Below are 15,960 nucleotides of genomic sequence, written 5' to 3'. Positions count from 1 at the left end.
TATATATATACACTAGCGCTCAAAAGTGTGGGATCAGTAAGACTTGTAATATTTTCAAGAAGTCTCTTCTGCTCATCAAGGCTGCATTTATTCTATTCTGGTAATATACTCTGCTGGATATTATTAAGTGTCCCCAACTAAGCAAGGAACCAAAACTCCATCGGTGACCTAATGGAGAAGAAACCTTGGGAGAAACCAGCAGTTCAGTTCCAGGCTGCAGCAAAGTCAGATTGTGCAGAGGACTGTGAGTTTCTGCTGTGTTTCTGTGCAGGTTTTGCAGACGCTGAGCTGTTCGAGGTGAATGCAGAATGGCCAGCGCAGAGAGTTCAGCGTCATCAGCAGAGAACGGCGAGAACGGCAGCGGTGCTCAGGACAGCACGTTTGAGTGCAACATCTGTCTGGACACGTCCAAAGACGCCGTCATCAGTCTGTGCGGACATCTCTTCTGGTGAGACCTGATCGACTCTCACGAGTCTCTCGTGAAGTGCTGGGTAATAACTGCTCTGTTTTCTCTCTCCCGTCTCTCCTCCTAGCTGGCCGTGTCTGCATCAGGTGAGTGTTCAGTAATCGCTCAAGATCACGTGACGTGACCGTTGTATGATTCTCTTAACCGTGTCTCTCTGTGTGTGTTTGCAGTGGCTGGAAACCAGGCCGAACAGACAGGTGTGTCCCGTTTGTAAAGCCGGCATCAGTCGAGATAAAGTGATCCCGCTGTACGGCAGAGGCAGCACCGCACAACAAGACCCCAGGTGCAGGGTGATATTTGAGCTTATAAACATGACTATAAATCACGCCAGAGCTGTAGATCATCGTTAAATGACGCGGAAGAGCTTGCATAGAAGAGGAGCTAAGCATACAGTGGGTACGGAAAGTATTCAGACCCCCTTAAATTTTAGGAGGAATGGCAGAGGATTCCCAAATCCAGGTGTGAAAAACTTGTTGCCTCTTTCCCAAAAAGACTCATGGCTGTATTCGATCAAAAGGGTGCTTCTACTAAATACTGAGCAAAGGGTCTGAATACTTAGGACCATGTGATATTTCAGTTTTTCTTTTTTAATAAATCTGCAAAAATGTCAACAATTCTGTGTTTTTCTGTCAATATGGGGTGCTGTGTGTACATTAATGAGGAAAAAAATTAACTTAAAGGATTTTAGCAAATGGCTGCAATATAACAAAAAGTGAAAAATTTAAGGGGGTCTGAATACTTTCCATACCCACTGTACATCAAATACAAATGTACCAAAGAAATATCCGACACAAATTCAAATAAAACGGATGGCATGACGTTAAATCAGTGTTTTGACCTTTAAACGTTCTCAGGTGCTTGATAAGATTCCTGTTAGCCGTGAATCTTAATCATTTAAGATTAAGACAATCTTTGCTTTAAACACACTCGCGACTACGACTTCAAAATAAAAGCTTTAAGCTATCATATAAAGTATCATAAACTAATAATGTACATTTATACGTAACAGGTGATGTGTATATATGTGTGTGCATTTATTTAATCAGAAATACAGTAAAAATTATGAAATATTATTATAATGTAAAACAGCTGTTTTCTATGTGAATCTCTGTTAAACTGTAATACTACACATCTGTATACTATACAGACATATATTTTAAATAAACACTAATAAAAATGACAAAAACACAACGAAATTACTATAACTTCAACTAAAGATTCAAAATATTAATAAATCTATACTAGTATCCCAATCATACTAAAATGACACAATTTCATAATTAATGAACACTGTTATTGAACTGAACTGAATCAACATTGACTGATCATGAATTGATCTGAATAATAACTCTGTTGTTGTTTCATAGCTGATGAATTTTGCAACATTAACACTCTTTTTGTCCTCTGCGAAGCTGCTTTGAACCAGTCTGTATTGTATAAAGCGCTATATGAATAAATGTGACTTAACCTGTGATATCTACACACCAGTACTTCATTGATTGAAATATAAAACACAAAGTAATTCTGCGTTATGATTTCAGAGAGAGAACTCCTCCACGACCGCAAGGACAGCGTCCAGAGCCGGAGAACCGAGGCGTGAGTTTCTCTTACACAGTCATTATTTCTTTTATTTTGAAGGCTTTACATGTTTTATAAGCTCCAGCAGCTGGTCTGTAAAAGATATGTGTGACCCTGGAGCACAAAACCAGCCATAAGGGTCAATTTTGTGAAATTGAGATTTATACATCATCTGAAAGCTGAATAAATAAGCTTTCCATTGATGTATGGTTTGTTAGGATCGGACAATATTAGAAAATCTGGAATCTGAGGGTGCAAAAAAATCTAAATATTGAGAAAATCATCTTTAAAGTTGTTCAAATGAAGTTCTTAGCAATGCATATTACTAATCAAACATTAAGTTTTGATATATTTACAGTAGGAGATGTACAAAATATCTTCATGGAACATGATCTTTACTTAATATCCTAATGATTTTTGGCATAAAAGAGAAATTTATAATTGTGACCCATACAATGTATTGTTGGCTATTGCTACAAATATCCCCCAGCGACTGCTTTCGTGCTGCAGGCTCAGTTTCTTTGTGATTTTCTGTCACATTTCTGAGTGGAAATAGTTTCTACACCAGATTTTGTTTTTGTAATCTATATACTGTACCATCAATGCTACAAATGAGGTTTGTGATGAAACGGTTGCGTGGATGACGGCGCTCGCTGCAGTGCCAGCCTGAGGGTGATTCATTAGTCAAACGAGCGTCCCGCCGGGGCTTATTAATGCCGTCTCTGTGGATGACAGCATCTGACCATTAATATTGCATCACTTTCTGCTCTCGCTCAACTCCTGGAGGTCTTGCATAATGATTGTTTGTCATGAGAACGCTTGTTCTGTAGTGTACACTTCCAGTCAAAAGTGTCGTGTGTTTTAAAGACGTCTCTTCAGCATTTATTTGATCAAAAATACAGTAAAAATTGTGAAATATTATTAGAATGTAAAACAGCTGTTTTCTCTGTGAGTATGTGTTAAACTGTAATGTATTTCTGTGATGTGCAGCTGTATTTTCAGCATCATTCCTCCAGTCTTCAGTGTCACATGATCTTCAGAAATCACTATAATATGCTGCTCTGCTGCTCAAGACACATTTCTGATTATTATCAATGTTGAAGACAGCTGAGTACACTTTTTTTCAGGATTCTTTGATGAATAGAAAGATCCAAAGATCAGCATTTATCTGAAATAAAACGCTTTTTTGTAACATTATAAACTCTAGCATTTAAAAACTTAGAGTCAGTGTCATTTTTTGGGGAAAGAATGATAGAAATTAATAGTTTTATTTAGCAAGGATGCTTTAAATTGATCAAAAGTGATGATAAAGACATTTATAATGTTACAAAAGATTTCTATTTCAGATAAATGCTTTTCTTCTGAACTTTCTGTTCATCAGAGAAACCTGAAAAAATTCTACTCGGCTGTTTTCAACACTGATAATAATAATAATGTTTCTCGAGCAGCAGATCAGCATATTATACTGATTTCTGAAGATCATGTGACACTGAAGACTGGAGGAATGATGCTGAAAATACAGCTGCACATCACAGGAATACAGTACAGTTTAACTGATATTCACACAGAAAACAGCTGTTTTAAATAGTAAAAATATTACTGCTTTTTCTGTATTTTGGTGAGCAGAAGAGAATTCTCTAAAAAACATTAAAAATCATGAATGTGTGTTTATATGGATCTGAGCGTTCGGTGTGTTTGCAGGGCTTTCAGGGCTTCGGCTTCGGCGATGGAGGCTTCCAGATGTCTTTCGGTATCGGGGCTTTTCCTTTCGGGATCTTCGCTACAGCGTTTAATATCAATGACGGACGACCGCCTCCAGGTGTGTGCAGACTGGCTGATATATCGCTAAACACCACGTTTTCACGAAATGAAATGCTATTTTCTAAATGCATGCTGTAGATCTTAATAGTGAACAGTTCATCAGTGCACATGCAGAACTGCAGATTCCAGTGAAAATGGATCATTTAGTGATCTTAAGCTCCGCCCCCACATGCTCACACTCATTTGCATATAACGTTGAGAGCCACGCCCACATCTCTGATCATTTGTTACACTCCGATGAAGAGATCTGTCGCTACATTTGTTTCATCGTGACGTTTTTATAACAATGCATAGTAATAATCCAGCATGTCTTTGAACCGTATTGTACTTTCAGCATTGGTTCATATAAATCAATTATTTAATATAACACCGTTTATACTTCTGAGAGATGCTATTTGAGATGAGTTTGTTTCTTTATCAGATTTGTAGAAATGTAGCATTGCATCAGTGTGCAATGGGTGCCGTCAGAACGAGAGCTGCTAAAAACATCACAGTAATCCCCTGTGATTGTGTTTATCTGTGATTGTACATTATGATGCTTTATTAAGGAGTGTATTAAACGTTTTGTGTCTCGGCAGCAGCTCCAGGAAGCCCTCAGCACACGGATGAGCACTTCCTGTCCCGCCTCTTCCTGTTCGTGGCGCTCCTCATCATGTTTTGGCTGCTTATTGCCTAAACGCTGACGAACTGTGTTTACCGTCCTCGTCGGAGGACACCGTTCAGTTTTCTTCCCAGATATGATTTTAATAAACACCAGTCTTATTTCACTCACTGTAGCAGAGCAAGTAGAACTCATATGAATGCATAAATAATATACATCCTAACGATAACTTCAGATTTTCATTGCAATGTCTTTCTTTTGTGCAAAACTGCGTTTGCACAGTGACTCATTTCACTAATTAAAGTCTGTTCTGTTAAACTAAACTAACTGATTTTACGTATATTTAAACATTTGGCGCACATCTGACTAAATGCACGTTTTTAATTGGCTCTTGATCGAATCGGATGCTAAACAAGTGTTTTTGGTTTGTGTGAGACGACTTTCAACCCAGTTCGTGACACTAACTGCTTGACTAGTTAACTGTTCCATCACTAAACCGATCATGAGGGAAAGAACGAAGAGGCTTGAGTGCAAGATATTTGATCACTGCATAATTAGCTTTTGTCTTTAAAATCAGCCGAGCACTTGTTTTCCACGAGTTCATATTTTTTATTTGGAACAATAAAAACAGTAGAGAACGTCTGGGCTTCTAATGAGAACTAAAAAGAAATTTTAAGAGAGGTTTGCACCAAGACATGCTGAGAATATATATTTAGAAATGGGTTTGGGTTACTGCATGACTCCCATGTTTCCGTCTGTTGTTATTAGCTCTGGTGTCTTTGTTCTGATCATCAACCGAGCCAGTTTTCCTCGAGTTCGTGCTTTTATGAATCAAAAAACAACACGGCTTCATTAGTCACTGGCAAACATCATATTCACGGTTTATCTGAAAATGCCCCCAAACACCCATGAAGTGTTAAATGCTGAGAATATATATTTTGGCAAATGTGCCGTGATGATACGAAGGCATTATTTTAAGGTGTCCTCGTTACATGCACTTGCTATTATAGCAACAATTAATGATGCATAATCGCATGCAAGTAACCCTAACCGTGTAGTGAGTACAGTAACATTACTCGGCACGAACAAGGACACCTTCAGATAAAGCGTAATTGTGTTTCGAGTGAACTCGATGCAGAACGTCCGGACACACAATGAATGCTTTTCTGCACATTTGACGAAGCAGCAGCATTCATACAGAGAGCAAGCACCTTCTGCTCTGAACCACTCGAGGGGCTTCGACAGTAAAAGACCAGTTTGCGTTCAGTGGTCTTTGAACTCTGCGTCAAACATGATCTGCTGGATCTGCATCTTGACGGCGGCTCTTTTCTGCGGCGTCAGTCTTTTGAGCGCAGGGACGTAACTCAAGAGGAACAGCTCGTCCTCGTCGAACGCTCGCGCGGCTTTCTCGCAGCTCTTCGGCGCCTCGTTCTCCTCCGTCTTCGCGCTGAGGTTGCCGGTGTTTGTCATGACGGCCAGCGGCTGTGGAGTCGAAGCGGACGCCTGCGACAGCTTCAGTGCAGGAGGCAGACCGGCGAGCAGCAGCTGGGTCACCGGCGGGACCGGTGTGACGGTGGACGAGGGCTTGAGCTGCTGCTCCGACTCCGGGATGTTGAGCAGGAACTGCTTGCTCTTTGCTCTCGAGTCGTCGCCGCTGGACTGCACGGAATCACACGCTCGCGTCAAAAGTGCACGACACGTCACGCCGGGACTCTGGGCCAATGAGATTGCGCTGTGGGCGGGACTAAAGGATGAAAATAATGATAATAATACTATTAGAGCACTTGTTTTTCTTGCATTATTACAGCAGAGCGCGTGAGTACAGTGGAGCAGCTCTAATGCTGTTACAGTACAGATGATGCACCACAGAGCAAAAGATGAACAGTGAAAGTAACACAAACTTGTCAGATACATTTAATGGGCATATTTTTTTTACATATAAAAATCCAATAAAAGTTAGTTTTACAGCATGCAGATGGTTTCAGAACTAACAGATATGAGCTAAAAAATCTCAGATATTTTCAGAACTCACACCAACCTGACAGCTTTAACCATTACATGTACACACAAAATCAGCTGAACTGATCATAAGATTTTTTTAAAAGATGCATGAAGGATATAAAGTGAATCTGAAGACACTGGAGACTCCTGATCGATCAATAATGTTGCCGCATCATTCATTTCAATAAGAGCCCGTGTTATTTTAGCATTACTTATATACTATTCAAATATTTATTAACATTTTGAATTATCTTTTATATTATTCGTTTTATTTTTTAGTTTAACTTTGAGTAATTTTGTCGTGCTGACTCTTTTTTTTTATGCTTTCTATTTGCTTTTCCACTTTCAGTAATTTTACTTCAACTTATTTCAGTTAGTTCCCAAGGCAACAGTGATTTTGATATCTTTGATTCAGAAGAGCAGAAACAAGTCTTTAGCTGTTTCAGAAAGTCTGAGTAGAAATGTAACTCTGTGCAGCTGATCACCACAGACATCCACCGGTTAACGCTTAGTTTAGAGTTATTGTGAAGTTTCGGAGTAATATTTGTGTGAAGAAGTTAATAGAGAGCATCAACTGTTCAAAATATCTTATGTTCTGTTCAATAGAAGAAAGAAGCTCATATAGGTTTGGAATGAAATAGAATTTTCATTTTTGGGTGAACTGTACCTTTGGGTTTGTTACAGCTACCAGTTGCTGACCGATCGTCATAACTGATTGAAACACGCACTTCAGCTCAGCTCATCTGAATCACTATTCAGCCACCTTTGACCTCTTCAAACGGTTCTGTCGTCACTCGAAATGAACATAAGATAATTAGCTTCAACTCTCCCATACAGTGCAATCCGTCGTTTGTTTCAACTGTTTTATTTACAATAGACAAAAATACAAGCATAAAAAATACAATACATCTTAACGCTGATTTGTGCGCTTGTCTGATCCACCGGACGACTCACATTAGACATTAGAGTTCACAAACATTTCAACTTTATCCTCGTGTTCATTCATTAGAGTCACCGCTGCAGACCCCAAGAGACAGAAGATGTTTTCTCTTGGTTTCTTTCAAGCTTTTAATTATGGCTGAACTGAAGCTTCGTGCACAGTTCACTGAATTGCAGTAAAGTCTATTCGATCTTAAAGCGCAGGTAGAAACATCAACATACATGAAGATTAGAATGCACTCCATACAAAAGATGTACTGCAAAAATAAAAGTGGTTTTATGACAGTATTTGTGATGTTTTTCAGTACAAATATTTAAACATTCTTAAAATCAAGAAGTGAAATAACAATGTATCAGATGTTTTCTTTTTTGCTTAAAACAAGAACAAGTATCTGCCAGTGGGCTCAGAAAAAACTGAATTCAAAGGAGAAACCAGACCACGTTAGCAGATATTTGTACTTGATTCAAGCATAAACTCACTTCATTCTGATACAAAACAAGACGTAATATATTCTCAAGTAACTTTAAGGCGTTTCTGCGGGTTTTAAAAAAAGTCTTAATTCACTTGTTCTCACACTAAGGCCTGCAAATGTCTTCAATCAGAGCAGAAAGTCTGAAATTCATCAAGTCATGGCATTCATCGTTGAATGAACTGCACAAAGAAATCTCTTCCTCGGTGCTTTGTCTTGTTTTGCAGACTGGAGATGCTAATTAAACCTGCTTTCTGAGACATTAGACCGAATGAAGTGAGTTTATGATTAAAAACGTACTTCTGAACCTGTTAGTTCTTGTTTCAGTCGTAAACTCGTTTTGATCCGTTTCTCAGAAAACAAGACTTTATGTTATTTTGCTTCTGAAGTAGATGCATCTTGATTGAAGGATCTTCAGGAGGACGGAGGAAAAGCAGCACTTTTTGCAGTGTGATCAGATTATTAAAAGTATTGGAGATCTATTTTGAAAACCGTGCTGCTAATACAAGACATTTACATTTCAGACAAAAGCAGTGTTAAGTCGCTGGGGGATATTTGTAGCAATAGCCAACAATACATTGTATGGGTCACAATTATACATTTCTCTTTTATGCCAAAAATCATTAGGATATTAAGTAAAGATCATGTTCCATGAAGATATTTTGTAAATCTCCTACCGTAAATATATCAAAACTTAATGTTTGATTAGTAATATGCATTGCTAAGAACTTCATTTGAACAACTTTAAAGATGATCGCACGGAATCACACGCTCGCGTCAAAAGTGCGCGACACGTCACGCCGGGACTCTGGGCCAATGAGATTGCGCTGTGGGCGGGACTAAAGGATGAAAATAATGATAATAATACTATTAGAGCAAAATAATAACATTCAGACTTGTTTTTCTTGCATTATTACAGCAGAGCGCGTGAGTACAGTGGAGCAGCTCTAATGCTGTTACAGTACAGATGATGCACCACAGAGCAAAAGATGAACAGTGAAAGTAACACAAACTTGTCAGATACATTTAATGGGCATATTTTTTTTACATATAAAAATCCAATAAAAGTTAGTTTTACAGCATGCAGATGGTTTCAGAACTAACAGATATGAGCTAAAAAATCTCAGATATTTTCAGAACTCACACCAACCTGACAGCTTTAACCATTACATGTACACACAAAATCAGCTGAACTGATCATAAGATTTTTTTAAAAGATGCATGAAGGATATAAAGTGAATCTGAAGACACTGGAGACTCCTGATCGATCAATAATGTTGCCGCATCATTCATTTCAATAAGAGCCCGTGTTATTTTAGCATTACTTATATACTATTCAAATATTTATTAACATTTTGAATTATCTTTTATATTATTCGTTTTATTTTTTTAGTTTAAGTTTGAGTAATTTTGTCGTGCTGACTCTTTTTTTTTATGCTTTCTATTTGCTTTTCCACTTTCAGTAATTTTACTTCAACTTATTTCAGTTAGTTCCCAAGGCAACAGTGATTTTGATATCTTTGATTCAGAAGAGCAGAAACAAGTCTTTAGCTGTTTCAGAAAGTCTGAGTAGAAATGTAACTCTGTGCAGCTGATCACCACAGACATCCACCGGTTAACGCTTAGTTTAGAGTTATTGTGAAGTTTCGGAGTAATATTTGTGTGAAGAAGTTAATAGAGAGCATCAACTGTTCAAAATATCTTATGTTCTGTTCAATAGAAGAAAGAAGCTCATATAGGTTTGGAATGAAATAGAATTTTCATTTTTGGGTGAACTGTACCTTTGGGTTTGTTACAGCTACCAGTTGCTGACCGATCGTCATAACTGATTGAAACACGCACTTCAGCTCAGCTCATCTGAATCACTATTCAGCCACCTTTGACCTCTTCAAACGGTTCTGTCGTCACTCGAAATGAACATAAGATAATTAGCTTCAACTCTCCCATACAGTGCAATCCGTCGTTTGTTTCAACTGTTTTATTTACAATAGACAAAAATACAAGCATAAAAAATACAATACATCTTAACGCTGATTTGTGCGCTTGTCTGATCCACCGGACGACTCACATTAGACATTAGAGTTCACAAACATTTCAACTTTATCCTCGTGTTCATTCATTAGAGTCACCGCTGCAGACCCCAAGAGACAGAAGATGTTTTCTCTTGGTTTCTTTCAAGCTTTTAATTATGGCTGAACTGAAGCTTCGTGCACAGTTCACTGAATTGCAGTAAAGTCTATTCGATCTTAAAGCGCAGCTAGAAACATCAACATACATGAAGATTAGAATGCACTCCATACAAAAGATGTACTGCAAAAATAAAAGTGGTTTTATGACAGTATTTGTGATGTTTTTCAGTACAAATATTTAAACATTCTTAAAATCAAGAAGTGAAATAACAATGTATCAGATGTTTTCTTTTTTGCTTAAAACAAGAACAAGTATCTGCCAGTGGGCTCAGAAAAAACTGAATTCAAAGGAGAAACCAGACCACGTTAGCAGATATTTGTACTTGATTCAAGCATAAACTCACTTCATTCTGATACAAAACAAGACGTAATATATTCTCAAGTAACTTTAAGGCGTTTCTGCGGGTTTTAAAAAAAGTCTTAATTCACTTGTTCTCACACTAAGGCCTGCAAATGTCTTCAATCAGAGCAGAAAGTCTGAAATTCATCAAGTCATGGCATTCATCGTTGAATGAACTGCACAAAGAAATCTCTTCCTCGGTGCTTTGTCTTGTTTTGCAGACTGGAGATGCTAATTAAACCTGCTTTCTGAGACATTAGACCGAATGAAGTGAGTTTATGATTAAAAACGTACTTCTGAACCTGTTAGTTCTTGTTTCAGTCGTAAACTCGTTTTGATCCGTTTCTCAGAAAACAAGACTTTATGTTATTTTGCTTCTGAAGTAGATGCATCTTGATTGAAGGATCTTCAGGAGGACGGAGGAAAAGCAGCACTTTTTGCAGTGTGATCAGATTATTAAAAGTATTGGAGATCTATTTTGAAAACCGTGCTGCTAATACAAGACATTTACATTTCAGACAAAAGCAGTGTTAAGTCGCTGGGGGATATTTGTAGCAATAGCCAACAATACATTGTATGGGTCACAATTATACATTTCTCTTTTATGCCAAAAATCATTAGGATATTAAGTAAAGATCATGTTCCATGAAGATATTTTGTAAATCTCCTACCGTAAATATATCAAAACTTAATGTTTGATTAGTAATATGCATTGCTAAGAACTTCATTTGGACAACTTTAAAGATGATTTTCTCAATATTTAGATTTTTTTGCACCCTCAGATTCCAGATTTTCAAATATTGTCCGATCCTAACAAACCATCCATCAATGGAAAGATTATTTATTCAGCTTTCAGATGATGCATACATCTCAGTTTCACAAAATCGACCCCCTTATGACTGCTTTTGTGCTCCAGGGTCACACATTGAGGCAGTGCGTTTAATTCAGTTTTCTTTACTTGGTCTAATAAAGCCTGCAGAAACCCTGTTTATGAGTCATGCTTGATTTGTGATCTGCATCCAGTGATCACTCACTCATCATCCTCCTCCAGTCGGTGGTTTCTCTCTCGTGGCTCTTATTGCCGCAGGTTCGTGCTGATTAAAGTGCGTGCTCCTGGACTCGATCCGTCTGCGTCTGCGCTCTCAGAGCACCATGGTGGGGACGTGGCGCAGCAGTGCAGGGTGCGGAGCGGGCGGCGGCTCCGGGTTCGATCCCGCGGGTCTGTGTCGCGCACTCTTCTGATGCGCACGCAGGCCGGCCAGCTGCGAGTAGGCGCTCTGGCAGACGGTGCACTTGTACGGGCGCTCGCCGGTGTGCAGACGCACGTGGTTGCGCAGCGTGGAGGACTGGCTGAAGCGGCGGCTGCAGAAGCGGCACACGAAGGGCTTGTCCAGGGTGTGGATGCGCATGTGCGAGCGCAGGTTGCTGCGGGAGTTGAAGCCGCGGTGGCAGATGACGCAGCGCATGCGGCTCGAGGAGGAAGAGGAGGAAGAGGAGGACGCAGCGTCGCATGCGTGAGAGTCGTCTGCTGTGGAGGACAGAGAGAGCGGCTCAGTCTCGGACACTGGAGGAGCTACAGCTACGCGTTCACTTTAGTGCACCCAGTTTATTAGTCAAATACAAATGCAGCTTCCACAAACTGATACAAAAAGGGCTCAAAAAAGTCCATGTTTCTAGAACGTGTCAGTAAACTGTCAGAAAGATTGTTTTATTATTATATGCTAAAATATTATATCTGTTTTAACCCTGTTCTAGCTTAATTTGTGTCGTTTAAAACTAAAACCTTCACTACTTAAAATAAAATAAACATTAACTGAAATAAAATGCATTTTTTCATACACATTTAAATTTAATGTAAATAAAATATTTCTTTTTTTTTATTTCAGCAATTCCATGGCATCGTTTTTGTTTAGTTTGAGTTGAAGTACTAAAATAACTCAAACTAAAACCTGATAAAAACAAACAGACATGTTTTTGTCTTTTCTAAAATAGCACTGGTCTGAGTTCAGTTTTAAAATAACTCTCATTTAAACATACAAATGAAATAAAGATAGTCATAAAATCTTAGGTCCAAAAAATAAACCTATAACAGAATGTGTAACAAGATTGCGAATAATAATAATAATAATAATCTAAATTAAGCATGCAATAACTGTGTTAATTAATGAACTTTTATTTCTCAATTTAAAGAAAGAAAAAGCTACGTTTATTTGATCATTTTCTCAGAAAAGCTAGTTGCTTGAATGGTTAAGCTCGACTAGTTTCAGATTTAAAGTGTAGCTCATTTTATGTTAGATATTATTTGATCTAGTTTATCGTCACAAAGACATTCATTTGTGTGAATAAAGCATGACATGAAAGTGTGTAAAATAATAGCTGGACAAGTATTGCTCTTTAAACATTATGGAATGTCAAATGTGGACAGCAATCCCATAATGCACCACCAGAGGGCACACGTGTTCATGTCTCTCTGCTCTGCACTCTTAAACTCAGACTAATGAAGTGAACACATACCACTCCTGTTCTTCTGCTGCTGCTGCTCCTCTGTGCTGGGAGCACTGGGAGCACTGGGAACGCCGGGAACACCGGGAATACCCAGGAAAGTGTTGTGGGAATTCCTGTACCAAACCAGCAGCTCCTGCTCCGGAGGAATAGTCTGGAGACAACCATCCAAATGTTAAATGTTTAACAAAAAAACTGTTTCCATTGATTATGTAACTTGAGAGAAAACATTGAGGGAACTGCCATTTTTGTATCATCTTGCAAACATCATGGGAACGTTACTTCTGAATGTTCTCTGAACTTTAAGTAACATTTAAAAAACATTCGACAAACGTGCTACTAAAACGTTTCATTAATTATGTACATAAAGCGAATAATGTTTTTGTGCTAACGGTTTGAGAACAATATTAAAGACTATAACTCCGAGTGGACGCTCTATTAATGTTACTGGAAGAATGTTTCTTCATAACTTTGATATTTTGCATGTGTAATTAAACAATGTGTGATTTTATCCACAAAACCAACATCCGACCATCTGAATATAGAATACTAATTTCATTGTTTTTTAATAAATTAACCCCTTGTGCATCAATTTCAGAAAGTTACACAGCTGTCCTTAGAGGACAAACATTTCTGTCAAAAAAAGGTCATATAAAATTATGTATTCATACTTTTTAATCATCATCGATCCTTATCAAATTAATTCATTGTCAGGATTTTAACCCTCTAAATGCCAGTTTGTTTACAGAATGTCACAAAACAAACTATTTTACTGTACCTAAAGTGAAATAGATTTATGAAAGGAAATTAAATATTATCCATTAATTATGTACATAAAGCGAATAATGTTTTTGTGCTAACGGTTTGAGAACAATATTAAAGACTATAACTCCGAGTGGACGCTCTATTAATGTTACTGGAAGAATGTTTCTTCATAACTTTGATATTTTGCATGTGTCTAATTAAACAATGTGTGATTTTATCCACAAAACCAACATCTGACCATCTGAATATAGAATACTAATTTCATTGTTTTTTAATAAATTAACCCCTTGTGCATCAATTTCAGAAAGTTACACAGCTGTCCTTAGAGGACAAACATTTCTGTCAAAAAAAGGTCATATAAAATTATGTATTCATACTTTTTAATCATCATCGATCCTTATCAAATTAATTCATTGTCAGGATTTTAACCCTCTAAATGCCAGTTTGTTTACAGAATGTCACAAAACAAACTATTTTACTGTACCTAAAGTGAAATAGATTTATAATTCCAATAAAATTCAACATTTTTGGCTGATTTTATACTGTTTGCATTAACACAGCCATAAAGATAAAAAAAACGAGAGAAAAAAAAGGAATGTTATTCATTGACAATATTTCCTCATAATTTTATGTAATTGTGAAAATTACATGAGATGGTTTACTGTAAATTACGGAAAATGGTTCGTCCAAACCTCTGGAGATCATAGTTAATATTATATGTGCTGTTTTATTTTAATTTATTTGAGGTTACATTATACGTCATATTTGATATTGCGTATTGCACAAATTTTGCAACCCAGTTTTAACATAATTTGTGATCCGAGTCAGAGTTATTACAGTTAACTAAAAACCACACACACTATTTTATTGTACCTAGAGTGACATATGTTTAAATGAGAGTGAAATATAAAAATTCCGAAAGGAAATTAAATATTATAATTCCAATAAAATTCAACATTTTTGGCTGATTTTATACTGTTTGCATTAACACAGCCATAAAGATTAAAAAAACGAGAGAAAAAAAAGGAATGTTATTCATTGACAATATTTCCTCATAATTTTATGTAATTGTGAAAATTACATGAGATGGTTTACTGTAAATTACGGAAAATGGTTCGTCCAAACCTCTGGAGATCATAGTTAATATTATATGTGCTGTTTTATTTTAATTTATTTGAGGTTACATTATACGTCATATTTGATATTGCGTATTGCACAAATTTTGCAACCCAGTTTTAACATAATTTGTGATCCGAGTCAGAGTTATTACAGTTAACTAAAAACCACACACACTATTTTATTGTACCTAGAGTGACATATGTTTAAATGAGAGTGAAATATAAAAATTCCAATAAAAAAACATTTTTGGCAAATTTTATGGTGTTTGCATGAACAGCCAAAATCATAAAAAAAAACAAGGCATTTCTTCATAATTGTATGTAATTGTGTCTTTTTACTTTTTAAAACACTAAAATGTGGTTTATTTCCATATTAAATGTATTCAGATTTTGAATCCCATAGTTTTCCACGTGCACTCAAAGTTTTGGACCCCACTGACGATCACCGTGCGACTGTGTTGCATCACATCAGTGCAGCAGTGCATCAGCAGAAGGTGCTTCACCTCCAGAGCTCTGTAGAAGATGCTGCCGCCGATCTGAACCACCTCCAGGTTTTGCTCCTGCTCGTTCCGGGCGCATTTAATGTAGCTCATCCAGCTGCGCTGGTCCTCCTGACTGGCATCGATGAAGCAGCGCACTGTGCCGTCCTCGTTAAACACCTGAACACACACACATCTCTTCATTAAACCACTTCATTTAAACCAGTCCCATGCAGAATAATGAGAACACACACACACACACACACACTCTCAGACACACACACACTCACACACATGGACCCCACTGATGATCACCGTGCGACTGTGTTGCATCACATCAGTGCAGCAGTGCATCAGCAGAAGGTGCTTCACCTCCAGAGCTCTGTAGAAGATGCTGCTGCCGATCTGAACCACCTCCAGGTTTTGCTCCTGCTCGTTCCGGGCGCATTTAATGTAGCTCATCCAGCTGCGCTGGTCCTCCTGACTGGCATCGATGAAGCAGCGCACTGTGCCGTCCTCGTTAAACACCTGAACACACACACATCTCTTCATTAAACCACTTCATTTAAACCAGTCCCATGCAGAATAATGAGAACACACACACACACACACACACTCTCAGACACACACACACTCACACACACACTCACACACTCACACACACACACACTCACACACACACACTCACACA

At 37.8% G+C, this 15,960-nt stretch overlaps 3 protein-coding genes across 4 annotated transcripts in view; 1 reads left to right on the top strand and 2 right to left on the bottom strand.

Moving 5' to 3' along the window:
- LOC107565142 (E3 ubiquitin-protein ligase RNF185-like) overlaps nt 1-6,121 on the top strand; it is a 12,680-nt gene extending 6,559 nt beyond the window's left edge. Inside the window, exons 2-7 of one of the 2 annotated variants that reach the window (XM_016250356.1) lie at nt 272-448; nt 534-552; nt 637-749; nt 2,008-2,062; nt 3,746-3,863; nt 4,447-6,121. In XM_016250356.1, coding sequence (XP_016105842.1) covers nt 309-448; nt 534-552; nt 637-749; nt 2,008-2,062; nt 3,746-3,863; nt 4,447-4,541 — 540 coding nt within the window. In that variant the 5' untranslated portion in view covers nt 272-308 and the 3' untranslated portion in view covers nt 4,542-6,121. Of the gene's footprint in view, nt 1-271; nt 449-533; nt 553-636; nt 750-2,007; nt 2,063-3,745; nt 3,864-4,443 lie in introns of both variants that reach the window. The other variant, XM_016250355.1, reaches the window with a different exon arrangement.
- A 5,320-nt stretch (nt 6,122-11,441) lies between these two features.
- On the bottom strand, nt 11,442-12,036 carry LOC107565143 (PR domain zinc finger protein 12-like). Its single transcript, XM_016250357.1, has one exon. It carries the CDS (start codon nt 11,869-11,871, stop codon nt 11,548-11,550), a length of 324 nt encoding a protein of 107 aa, XP_016105843.1. The 5' UTR covers nt 11,872-12,036; the 3' UTR covers nt 11,442-11,547.
- Nucleotides 12,037-12,899: 863 nt separating this feature from the next.
- Nucleotides 12,900-15,797, bottom strand: LOC107565153 (PR domain zinc finger protein 12-like; the record flags this gene model as incomplete). Its single annotated transcript, XM_016250368.1, has 3 exons — nt 12,900-13,061; nt 15,294-15,449; nt 15,585-15,797. Coding segments are annotated over 3 exons (531 nt in total), but the record flags the coding sequence as incomplete, so codon positions are not given.
- Nucleotides 15,798-15,960: the final 163 nt, after the last annotated feature.

The sequence above is a fragment of the Sinocyclocheilus grahami genome, unplaced genomic scaffold (assembly GCF_001515645.1).
Source record: "Sinocyclocheilus grahami isolate Dianchi unplaced genomic scaffold, SAMN03320097.WGS_v1.1 scaffold984.1, whole genome shotgun sequence".
Taxonomy (NCBI): domain Eukaryota; kingdom Metazoa; phylum Chordata; class Actinopteri; order Cypriniformes; family Cyprinidae; genus Sinocyclocheilus; species Sinocyclocheilus grahami.
Note: the sequence above shows the minus strand (reverse complement) of the source record. Positions and strands in the feature narration are given on the sequence as shown.

Excerpts from the sequence above, each read along its gene's own strand:
- LOC107565143 (XM_016250357.1), bottom strand. The coding sequence starts at position 11,871 with ATGCGCTGCGTCATCTGCCACCGCGGCTTCAACTCCCGCAGCAACCTG.